This window comes from Poecilia latipinna, unplaced genomic scaffold (genome assembly GCF_001443285.1).
Source record: "Poecilia latipinna isolate Pla-1442-1.1 unplaced genomic scaffold, P_latipinna-1.0 Scaffold54, whole genome shotgun sequence".
Lineage (NCBI taxonomy): Eukaryota > Metazoa > Chordata > Actinopteri > Cyprinodontiformes > Poeciliidae > Poecilia > Poecilia latipinna.
In genome coordinates this window covers 115083-127726 of record NW_015112670.1, presented here as the reverse complement: position 1 = coordinate 127726, position 12644 = coordinate 115083, and the positions used below count along the sequence as shown (strand labels likewise).

Below are 12644 nucleotides of genomic sequence, written 5' to 3'. Positions count from 1 at the left end.
CTGTAGTCAGACATTAAATGTTTTTCTTCTAGGGGTAAAAATGTAAACAGACCTAAATATACTGATGTATTAGAAAGTTTAGGTAAATATGTAATTTTTTATATGGTTATATGCTCTTCATCTTCCTTTACATATTCTTGACAGTCTTAGCTCCAGCAGGAAATAGCAACTCTGTCCTAAAGACTCACATATGAAGTGTCTGATCTTGTAGCCAAGTAGCATTTTCAGTAATGAGCTCATAACATAGGACATGAACTGTAAGCAAACTTAAATGACCACCACAAACAGGAAGCAGAACTGAAATCTAACTGCTTCCCTCATGAATGTACAGTAAGTTTCCAGAAGTAATTAACATTCAACTCAGTTTACATTTGTAGTCAATGTGAGGGGTTGATAATAGACATTTGGTTTGCAGGCTATAACTTGCAAACTGGCTTAGGGGATTATATAGAATTTTGTTTTTCAGGAGGTTTACTTTGATCCTCTGCAGAAAGACTTTTCTCTCCTCTGAAGTCTCTGGTTTCCCACCCACCTAACAGACCAAGGCCTCAAACACAAAGCACTCCACAGTGCTTTTCACCATGCACAAAGATCCACTATGAAACACAACCACACAGCTGGAAAGGCTGACCTCTCGGCCGGGGTTTCTGTCAGCCGATGGATGACATTAGTGCAATCTCTTCTTAGACAAATGGAACTAATCCAAACAAACAAAAAACAAAAGTTGATGCCAAAAATAAATTCCTCCCTATCACTGAGTTCTTTAACACAGAGCACTGCACAATGCTGGAAAGGTTGTGTTGCTTAAGATAAGAAAAGAGAAACCAGAGCGTAAAACGTAAAGTGAAACAGTTTATTGGGTGTAACTGCATAGCTTCTGAATACAATTGCTGAAGCTTTTCATCTCCACAGGGATAAAATGTAACATAGTACACTTGATGAGGAAATAACACTGATAAGAAAAAGAGCTTATAGCATCTGGCTCTAGTTTTGACATGTATTGCCATCAGAAGTATTCAAAATCCAAAGATTTTAAAGCTTCTTAAACGTAACTTCTCTGCAAAGAGCAACATTATGTTTCAGTTGCTATTTTATGAGTTGAATGATACAAAAATATAATCACAAAAAAAGCTTGATTAAGTACTTTTCTGTTAGCTAGGATAGCCATGCCAAGTATTCAACCCATGCCTCCTGTTTTTAAATTTGAACATTTTTAGAGTCTTAAGTGGAGATAAAACTTTTGGAAGCTCTTTATTCATCCCTCATTTACCTTATCTGTGATGCAAATTCAATGCCATTAGGAGCAGTGTAAGGATGGGACAGCTGCAAACCTGCTTAGCTGTAGCAGGGAGGCCAAAACGTCATCAATAACCATTAGCAGCTAACTGAGGACATCTAAGACAAACCCCAATGTGACTGAAAGACACCTGTGGGTAAATAAAGACTTGGACTGAATATACAAAGACACCATTGCACAATTTCAAGACACGCACTTTGACTGACCATATGTGAAGAGCACATGAAGGAATCTGAATAAGACTACGAAGTTTTGGGAGATGATTCAATCCATTAATGAAGCCAAACTGGACCTGTTTGGACACCTGGATCAGGTGTATGTCTGGCATTGAAGACTGATAATGAATGGTCAAGCATGGCGGTGAGTGGTTCTGTTGATCAGAAACAGGAATTGCAATCTTGATCATGTGCCTGGCCTCACGGATATTAACAAACACCATGCAGGTCATTCAAAAGAGGAACACGTTGCTCTCTGTTGAAAAATCCAACCTTCTGATCACTGGACTCTCCAGCAAGATATTGACCAGAAGTACGTCTCTGATTCAATCACAGATGATTTAGAAAAAAAAAAATCCCATACTTGAGTGGCCTTTGACAAAAGATTAAAACTAGGATGACAATGTTTAAAACCTAAACAAGGCAGTAGCAGCACAGAGAAGCATAATCAAACACAATTTCCATTTGAACTTTGAAGTCAAGTCAAAATCATTTGTATATCGAAACACATTTTGACATTTATTGTCAGTTTTCTTCATCCACATCAATACAGTGATTTGAGATAAAGAGGCTGGATATTTCTGATTGCAAGTGTTATTAGTTCAAACGGGTAATATGACACTTCTGCGTACTTGGTACATGTAAAATAACACATATTCCATTAATATGAAACACAACAATAGCAATATAATGTATATATGTATAAAGATCTCAATACTTTTTAAGTAAAAATGATAAGCTTAGACTGTGCAGCAAGAATGTGAAATATTTCTGTGATCATGATGAGGCTTGAAAACTTTCACATTACACAATTTGGGTCTTTTCCCTTTTATTCTTTATATCAGGGGTGGCCAAGTCCAGTCCTCGAGAGCCACCATCCTGCAAGTTTCAGATGCATCCCTGCTTCAACACACCTGAATCAAATGACTGGCTCGTTATCAGGCTTCTGTAGAGCTGATCCCGGTCTGTTGGAGTAAGGATACTTCTAAAACTTGCAGGATGGTGGCTCTCGAGGACTGGACTTGGCCACCCCTGCTTTATATACATCCACTTTCCACATTCCAGTCTTTTGGCTTTAAAACTTCCCCTTTCTGAACAGGACGTCCTTCAGGTGATGTCTGAGTCACTCTGGGGGATTTTTGTTGATCATTACTTGCTTTACTTGTTCTACACTCGTCATCTCTTCCTGTGAGTGACACTGGTCATGTGGCACCTCCACGCCCAGCTCCCACAGCGAGCTCTTGCCTTCAACCTTAGCACATTTAATGACACCAAATACTGCTTTCCGGAAGTTTCCACAAAACAAAAAATATAGAGGAGGCCTGAGGCAGGCACTGATGCAGCTTACAGCCGAGGTGACTTTCACAGCCGTTTTTAAAGAATTAATATGATCTACAAACACGTTTCTGAGAAAGTCTTTCGTTGTGTAGCAGATGATGTCTATGAAGAGAGTGATGTTGTAGGGGATCCAGCAGAGTAGGAAAGCTCCCACCAGAGATAGGATGAGCAGAACAGGCCTTAACCTGATCTGGCGATTGGATCTGCGTCGTATAATGATGTGGGAACAGAACACGATTTGGACAAGCGCAGGGAGCAAGAAGCCGACTCCAAGGTGGAGCGCACTTGAGATTAGCTGCCAGTCAACGTTAGTTTTGGGGCGAGGGTGAGCAGTGAGGGCTTTTCCTGGCATTGACTCAGTGTTGACAAGAAAAATCCCATCCAGGACGGTAAGGGTGATAGAAACGAGCCACCCCAGGAGAGAGGCCAGGGTGGCCAACGTGGCTCTGTGGCTTCTCCACTGGCCGGCATGTATGGAGGACAGGTAGTGATCCAGGCAGATGCAAACCAAAAGAAAGGCCCCAACATATAGGTTGATCTAGAAAAAGAAAAACAAAGTCAGAAGAAAGCCTCTTATGGAAGTCACTAAAAATATTCCCACGGCCTCAGGAAATGGACTATTTTATACAGTCAGTCACAGTTTGACTAGACTGGTTTGGACATGTCTGACATGCTTCAAGGATCTTTGTAGCATCTTTGGCTAGGACATATTCTTTAAATCCTGTTAAAAAGGTATTTAGGGCATCTTACCATCACTTCTGCAACAATGCCAAATTGTTAGCGTGTTATAGTTATGTACTAATATTGTCATAGTTAGGGGTTATATTTCTAACTTGGACTTGGTTCCATGCAGAGTTGGCGCTACATCAAGAAACCCATTGAATATAATTAACTTCCTTCACTTGCATCTCCCAGACAAAACCTGGAAAGCTCAGATAAGGAAAGTTCGTGTTCCCAGAGCAGTGTCTCATAAGAGATTTATTTTATAAACAGGATATAGACAGCTGTTGCAGCCAAATTATTTCCACAGACCAGAAATCTCTTTCACTTTCACTATCAGATTTTAACACAAAACCTACCTTAAAGAAAGCTCCAAAGACCATGAGGGCAGTCTGTGAGCAAACTCCACAGCTTTGAGTGGCATGGGCAGCATAGAAGGGCAGGGTCACCAGCAGCAGGATGTCCACCACACCTAGCTGGAGAAGAAAGCTGTCCGATATTCTCCAGGGTCGCCTCTTCTTAGCCAGGACTGCCAGGAGAAGTCCATTCCCCAGCAAACCAACGATCACCAATACAGAGAACAGAATCGGGATCCACACTGCCTTCCTTGCATCCTCATCTTCATATTCGTAGTTTTCGTCATAGTCGAAGGGCTGAGTGTGGTTAAACAGTCCATCCAAAATGACCATTGTAAGCTTATGAGACACAGAAACAGGAGAGAATTAAGAAGTGATGCAGCTTCTCAGCACCTCAAAAGCAAACATTTATATTCTCCAGTCTCTCTCTCCCTCTTTGCAGCAGAGCAGAACTATTAAAAAAAATATTCCTCTGGGAAATCCAGCTAATAATCCAGCCTATGTCTAAGACTCAGACTCAGTGGTGCAATGTCAATGTGACGCAATTAAAAAAAAAACCCAATTCCTGTTAGTCACTCACGCATGAACACAGTTTTATAATTCAATATAAATTTAGCCAGACATGGAGTCTGTCAACTCCATGTCAAGTTTGTTGTAAAACATTATTTATTTGAGATAAAGTCTGTCCTCCAAAAAACAAGTTGTGTTGAGCACATGCCTGACATCACATTAGGCATAAGAGTTTTAAGTACACACATTTATATTCCTTTTAATGGTTTTACAGCTGCTTACTCATACATATTGAATGAAATTCCTTCAAAAAATGTGTTCACTGGAAATCCGCAGTAAAACTTTTAATGTGTAAGCGTTCGTCAGCATTATTTACGACAATAACTTATCACGAGAACAAAGACAGATTGAAAAGGAACTTCGGGATTTATAAGAAAAATACATAGCCCGTCATAGTGTACACAAATACAGCTGATCAGCGCCATTCTTTGCCTCTTGTGATGTCATCAACTCAGAAACGAAAAGTAGAGTTGTTGTTTTTTTTTTTTTTAAATCCTCCTCTGTGCTTTTTAAAGTGACGTGTTTTGGGAAATCATGAAGTGGAAACTCACACTTCACAACCTCAGTGTGTTAGTGTTGAAAATGTCAATTCCAGCTACGCTTTCAACACGTTTACAGTAAGCTTCGGTCATTTGCATTTGACAACATACCGATACCTTGTCGAAACTAAAAGGTGAATGCAAACGACAGTTTTCAGCAGCAGACAAAAGAAGTTGTGCGAACCATAAAAGTGATCACTTACCGATAATCCCCCGTAGGGTTTCAGCTGCGGCGTTTATTGAGGCGTCACTGTGCAGAGATAAACGCAGCAGTTTGCAGCCAACTCGACTCGGACAGTCAAAGAGACGCTCCCGGATTTTGGTAAGATGCCAGACGTTTTGCAGCAGCTGACAAGCGGCTGTCAAGTTCCGCGGAAACACAACCCGCTGCTCACAGACAGACCTTGTTGGTATTCTTAATTATACGTCAGTGATGATGACTTTTTATCAGCAAACGAAACCCTTCGTAGCGACAGTTTGGGGGTGGATCTTCAGAAACAAAAAAGACACAGAAAGACATTAAGACTAACATAGGAGAACGCGCACCTGATCTGACTGTGAAGTAAAGTCACAGAATAAATTGAAACGAACAAAGACAGACTTTCTTTTTCTCACTTTGATGCTTTGGATTTTACAAATCGCTTTTTGTTTTCCCTTTTCTGTCAATTGAAATGACCTGAAGCCTTTTGGTTGTTTTATTTTTCAAAATAAATTCTGTAATGAAATATATTTACCTAAGTACAAATATAAAACTTATAAAAACATAACACAAACAATTGTTTGAATTTGCACGTTGCGGTTTTTTCAGTTAACTGGGAAAAATAACATGCCATAACGAAATATTTTAAGGAGCTACAGTACCATTTTGAAGACAACCTTTTTCTCACTTCCGCAAACGTCAGTGTTGAAGTGACTTGACATCCACTGTGTGAAAAACACAAAGCGATGCTGCACTAACAGGACATATCCACCAGAGGGAGCTGTTGTATCGGACTAAAAACAGACTTGTCAGTTATTTAGAGGAAAAAAGTAACAGGGTTTTCATTGTTCCAGGTGAAATTTATTTAAATGTAATATTTTAGTGGGAACAGTGGGATTAAGTGAGGAATAATCTATCGTCTGTCATTACGTAATGACAGATAGAAATCTGTATTTAAATATCTCAAGGGTCTTATAGCATTGATATTAGGTTATCCGTTTTCCAAGTGCATGTGTGGGATTTTTTTCTAGATATCAAAAACTTCCAAACATCGGTAGCAAATTTGTCTATCCTGTTTTTTGTTTTTTTTTCCTTGAAAATTAGGTTATATCCCTTGATAGACTGTGAAGTACACAGTGCGATCTTTACTTTTTGACAACTGAATATCTGGAGACAGTGGCACCATGCTTAATGACTGAAGAGAAACTTAGCTCTAAAAGTAGGTTCAGAATAATAGTTCCACTATTTTGGTTTGTTGTATTTTTTAAACATTTGGGTTTGTTGCCTTTCTCTAGTTTTACACTACAATATTCAGCCACGCCTCCTGGCTGCATAGTTCAGAAGTCCTCTTTCACGTACTTCTCATTTTGAACAAACCTTAATGTAGAGACAGTTCATATGTGGCATTAAATTTGTACAAAGATGACACAAAGTTTCACTGAGCATTACTTCAGGAAGCCTGAGTCATGCACACCTAAGGCCGCATGTACTACAAGTGGTGAAACCGTTGCTGTGAAAGTGTCTCATCAATAACACAGACATTGCTAAGTTGGACTTTAGCAAAGGGCTGCAGAGGCAGTAGACAAAGGGCCCAAGTTTTTTTTTTTTTTTTTTTTTGACTCTGTGAATTTCTTTTCTTTAGATTGAATTTATGTTTTGCAAAAAGAAAACAAAAAAATCTTTAAAAGAAATTGCTGAAGAATTATTAGCAAATTATTTTATTCTTTTTTCTGATTTTCATATTGATGGTTAATATATACCATTTTTGTATGTGAAGATATCATTGCCAGACTTCTAAAGTAATTATGAATTCAAGCACGCTGGATCACAGCAAACTTTCAGACAAACTTTAAGTTGAAAACTTAAGTTGTATTTTGAAGAAGTGTCACATTAATGGCGAGTGGCATAGTTACTGTAACATTTTTCAGCACCAGTTTCTTTGTAAAGCCAACCATTTTGTAAAAATGTTGCCATATTTCAAAGTAACTTTAAGTGGGCAAAAAAAAAAATCATTTTGTAAAACGAAACAAGTTTCATTTGTACCTAATAATCTGTCCATCATAATGTGTGCACAACCTGGGTAAGCATTCTTTGGCAAAATGTCTTGCATATATTAAATAAAACCACCTCGGAGAAACTTTTAAGGCTGAAATTCTTACCTTTATATTGTACAATGTTGCTCATATCTTTAGCATTTTTGGCCAAAGCTTTTAGGAGCCATAATGGAGGGTTTAAAGAGCAGATGATCCTATCAATCAATCAATCAATCAATCAAATTTTATTTGTATAGCACATTTCAGCAGCAAGGCATTTCAAAGTGCTTTACATAATTAAAATGAAAACAGCATGTGACATTGAATAAACAATGATAAAGAGAGAGATTTTAAGAAAAAGAAACAGGGAGAAAGAGAAATAAAAAGAAATTAAAGTAAAGATAAAGAGATTTTTTTTTAAAAAAAAGTTACTGATCCTAAATCCGGCCTTGTATCGTAATGAGATAATACACTGAATCTGAGCTTTTTCTGATGTTAGAAACATTTTAACATGTTTGAGGAACTTATTGATACTATATTACATGTATACTGGAGCATGGCTTTGAATTGTGTACTTTATAAAACAACAATGAAAACCTAAACTTCACCACAGCTGCTTTGTTACTTTTTATATTTTCTTTTTAAAAACATTCACCATGACTAAATGTCCAATATAAAATCATTCAATTTGTTAAATCCCTAATATAAACACTGAAGGCTCATTTTGCAAAAAAAAATAGGTATAGCAACAATAATATTTTGCTGACAATGCTTTTATGTCTGCAAAAATATTGGTATTTATGCCAACAATATGTTTTTTTTTTTGTTTTTTTTGCTGACCTAGCACTGTTTTTTGGCTTCAGCTTTAATTGCTGACAATAAATAGTATTTTTGCTGATATGTTGTGGATATTATTGGGTTAACCTGCTACAAAAACAAGAACAGGTTCTGACTAATAGATTTGTAAAGGTCAACTTTCATCCTGTCTCATTGCATATTTGTCTTCTCATAGCATCACTTGCATTGACCCAGGATTTGCACTTTATCGCTGCAGAAAGTCAAACAACATTCAGAGAAAGACACTTAATCTTAATTGCAAAACATTTATTTCAAAGAAATCATCCATAAAAAACATAGGGAAACTTTAATATGTACAAAATCCAGGTTCATTTCCTCTTTTACAGCAAAGTTTTATGTTCTACATATCTGTCTGAGACAAAAAAAAAGAAAAAAAAAACATCTAATGAAAAATAGTAAGATAAACCTTTAACACATCCAGCAGTTTAATATATACAGGTGAACCTCCTGAGAATTGAACAAGCAATAAATTGTGACAGTCTGAATGCTGAGTGAGGTCAGGCTTTAAACTGCTGAACAAGCTTTTTTAAGAAGTATGAAGAAATCCCCATATTTCTCAAGATGTAACCCATGGACAGAAAAATCTGCACGTTCCCAGAAACGCTATACAACATCAGCTTGTACAATCTATGCAGTACCACAATGTTGACAGTAAGACATAAAAAAACAACATGAAGAGAACTACGCTGACTTTTAAGCACCAATGTTAGATAAACATAAAATGTTGTCACTGAGAACATTTTCTGAAGTTTCTATATGTCAAAACCCACTCTCCACCACTCAGCCACATTTATCTCTTCATCTCTAACCGATATCAGATCATGACGGAGTAGGAGGTTTGTTCACTTTCTGCAGATGTTAGAGACCCGGTGCTTTTTCTAGATCTTCTATTCTTCAACCTTTCAATTCCCACCCAGCCTTTCTGCCCAAGCATCTCCTTGCACATTTTCAGCAGCTCCCTCCTGAACTTCACCCCAACAAAGCCGTACAGCAGAGGGTTCAGGGCACAGTGTGAAAGCCCCACGCTTTCAGTGATCAGGATCCCAATGTCCAGCACTTGGTTAAAATCGCAGCCCCCAGCCACCACACGCAGCTTCTGCAGGCTGTCTGCCAGCTGGAAGCAGTTGTACGGAGCCCAGCAGATGACGAACACAGATACCAACGAGATGATGAGACGGAGAGACTTGCGCCTTTGACGACGGGTGGCGTTGCACAGAGACCTGAAGATCTGGACGTAGCAGTAGAGCATGACGAGCAGGGGAAGACCAAAACCCAGACTCAAGCTGACAAGCTGCAGGCTCACCTGCCACTGGTCGGAATTCGCTGTGAACCATATTTGGCACACCTGCATCCTCTCGTCGTCGTTATGGCCCACTGGCACCACTTGTTTGAATGCAATGTCAACTCCGCTCAGGCCGAGGCACACCACCCAGATGGTTGCACATGCAAGCTGAGCGTGGCAGGTGTTGCGTTTCCACCCTGACCTGACGGCGTGAACGATGGCCAGGTAACGGTCGAAGCTGATGCAAGCCAGGAAGAGGATGCCGCTGTAGCGGTTCAAGGAGAAGAGAGCACCAGAAATCTTGCAAACTGCTGTGCCAAACACCCACTGATTGGCCCACTGCACTGCAAACAGGGGCAGAGTGAAGGCCAGCAGGAGGTCAGAAATGGCCAGGTGAAGGAGGAAGGTGTCTGTCAGGGAGAAGGCGCAGGCTCCTCCGCTCTGGGAGTTTCTGTAGCGTCTGATCACACACAACACCAAGACATTGCCAACAACAGCCAGGACAAACACCAGGCAGTACACAATGGGGGAGTAGTTCCTAGCAAAACCATAGATGCTCTCTTGATTGCATGGAGTTGCAATCACCTCCTCAGTTCCTGGATTATTGTCATAATCGTCGTCACTCTGGTTATCCAAAGGAGAAAAGAAGACCTCAGTTAGACAGAATTTCTTATCTATATTATTAACACATTTTCATTTCTGTTGGAATAACACAATTTCCTTAATTATAAGAAAACTAGAATGATTACAGAATGATTATTAAAGTGTCTACTTACACCATCATAATAATCAGTTGTTGTTGCTGTTGGATCCATGCTTGCAGAAAACAAAGAGGCAGCAGAACGACTGAAATCATCCAAGAGCACACTCAGCTCAAAAAAGCATCGGCTCAGCCACTGAGTCTGAAACGACGAGGGATCAGAAAGAAGAAGTCAAAAATTCAGGAACTGAATCTTTGTACACTTTGGACAGATGTGCATAAAACTATAGTAGGAATGGATGAGTATGTCAAGGAAATTGTGACATATTTTTAAGACGTCTGCAGACAGCTACAAAAACTTCTGCTTAATTCGATGTGAATATGGAACTTTTGAGGATGTATGCAGATTTTTAAAAATATTTCTACAACATTCAAACTGCATTTTACAATACCAAAAGTGAAAATTTGGAATTGACAGAAAAGCAGAAATAGCTTTTACTAAAATATATAAAAAAAATATATTATTCCCTGGAGAAATGAAAGCGCTTGCTGGACAGAAACATCAGTCTTATTTTGTTCAGCTTTGGTTTGTCTCTGTCTGGAGCAGTAATCTTATACACATTTATAGAAGATTTTTTCTAAATCTTCTATAGTTTTAAAAAAGCTTAGACTGTCAAAATTGAACTCATTTTCAATATTTACTCAAGAGATCTGAAGAAATGTAGGATAATATATATATATTTAAAAAAAGACTTACCTACTTTTGAGATTTTGTGAAGAAGAAGAAAGGATGTGACAAAATGAGGCGCAGACGCAGGGCAAACTAAACCAACATATCACAACAATAGCGAGAAATAAACAGAGCAGGATATGAAGTCATTTGCACATCTATGTGGTTAAAAAGTCCATATGCATGTGTTCCTATAAGATCATTTTTTTGTTCTGTTTTTTTTTTTGTTTGTTTTGTTTGCGTTCACCATGCCATCTGTCTGATACAATTCAGCTGAAAAGCAAACATCTGCTAACAGGAAACATGCAAAAAATGAAAAAGTTGCAATAACCTGGTTGCATAAGAATATCCAACGTGAAACCAATGCTTTGCTACATCACATTGATTCAGTTCCACAAACAATTAATTGTATACCCTATTCAGATGTGGCATTTCCATGTGTCTTGAGTGATTCTAAGTGAAAGAGTCTAACACTGAACATTCATTCCTGACTGATAGCATCATAGGTGCCTTGCTTTAGATCTGTATGAACACATAGCCATGTTCCAGAGAGGGATTCCACCTAAGCAGCAGTACTTCTGCACATATCATCTTAGGTATAAGTCACTGACATGCATTTAAATTACGTCTTTTGTGGTCATTTAAATGCATAAATTACCACATTGGACTTGGTGTTTTGGACATATCAAGTCCAGAGGACATATCAAGTCCAGAGGACATATCAAGTCCAGAGTTCCTGTGAACTGACAAAAGTGTCAGTTCACACGAACACTGACCCTTTTTCAGTGAGATTTCACAAAGTTCAAGAATTTTGTCCTCTGGATGAGTGAGTCTGTAATGCAGTGACTGTGGCAGGATCAAGAAACAATATCATTAAACTAAATGGAGAGAAAAATATCTCTCATGCATTGTCCTTTCCACTAACTCCAAAAGTACAACTTTTAAATAAGAAAAAAATCTTATATTTAGCTAATTAAAGATTTTTTTTAGATTAGCAGTAAGTAAAACCGTATAAGGAATGTTTTTTTTCATCAAAACCATTTCAGTTAATGCTGCTTAAAGAGAAAAATGTGTCCCAAAATGGACTAATAAAATACTGTTAATATCCTGTTTAGGGTATGCAGACTGGTTGTTGCAGCATTTTTTAATATTTGTTCCTGCAATACATTTTTGTTTTTTGTTCAGTTTTCCAAAATAAATGTCAAATTGGTGACAAACGTTCAAAAATCTGCAAACCTGCTAATATTCAAGGTTTCTGAGACTTTAAAACCTTTAATTTTAGCAGTTTTGCTGATTTTTGATGCTGTTTCAGTGCATTTGTCCTCTTTAGAAAAGTTAGATTTTTAAATGAAACAAAAACATATTTTAGGTTGGAAAGAAGGCTGAGTTCAGACAAACACAAGGTGACAAACCTCTGTGCCGCTTTAAGAGCACATATGAATCACACAGTGAACCACAGTCACCAACTGGGCAGACAGCACTAAAAAAAAATCCAGCCTATTAATTTGGAGTGTTGGTGTGATTTTTTTTTTAAAACTTTCTGAGGAACTGAGGACTCTTGTGGTTAGTCTTGTTTCAAGTAAAGCATCTTATCTGAGGGTCTTCTCGTAAAGCAAATGTTGCGCAACAACCAGCATGTTGTGCTTTCTCAAAAGATCGGTGTTCATACTCAACTCATATATTTTTAGATGCCATTTTGTCTTTGATGGGGGCCAGATATGTATATGTCGCAACAATTTTCAGTATAAATGCAACATTCTTTTATTTCTTCTCGATCTGTACAGATATACTGATATGCCTTTCTGAC

General features: G+C 38.2%; 2 protein-coding genes across 2 annotated transcripts; both read right to left on the bottom strand.

Moving 5' to 3' along the window:
• Nucleotides 1-2547: 2547 nt before the first annotated feature.
• LOC106959970 (C-X-C chemokine receptor type 3-like) lies at nucleotides 2548-5690 on the bottom strand. The gene is made up of 3 exons (XM_015052856.1): nucleotides 5239-5690; nucleotides 3930-4265; nucleotides 2548-3388 (listed from the first exon to the last, which is right to left on the bottom strand). Exons 2-3 carry the CDS (start codon nucleotides 4257-4259, stop codon nucleotides 2636-2638), a joined length of 1083 nt encoding a protein of 360 aa, XP_014908342.1. The 5' UTR covers nucleotides 4260-4265; nucleotides 5239-5690; the 3' UTR covers nucleotides 2548-2635.
• A 2664-nt stretch (nucleotides 5691-8354) lies between these two features.
• Nucleotides 8355-10731, bottom strand: cxcr3.2 (chemokine (C-X-C motif) receptor 3, tandem duplicate 2). Its single transcript, XM_015052844.1, has 2 exons — nucleotides 10184-10731; nucleotides 8355-10031 (listed from the first exon to the last, which is right to left on the bottom strand). The coding sequence occupies exons 1-2, from the start codon at nucleotides 10220-10222 to the stop codon at nucleotides 8940-8942; spliced, it is 1131 nt and encodes a 376-aa protein (XP_014908330.1). The 5' UTR covers nucleotides 10223-10731; the 3' UTR covers nucleotides 8355-8939.
• Between the last annotated feature and the right edge of the window lie 1913 nt (nucleotides 10732-12644).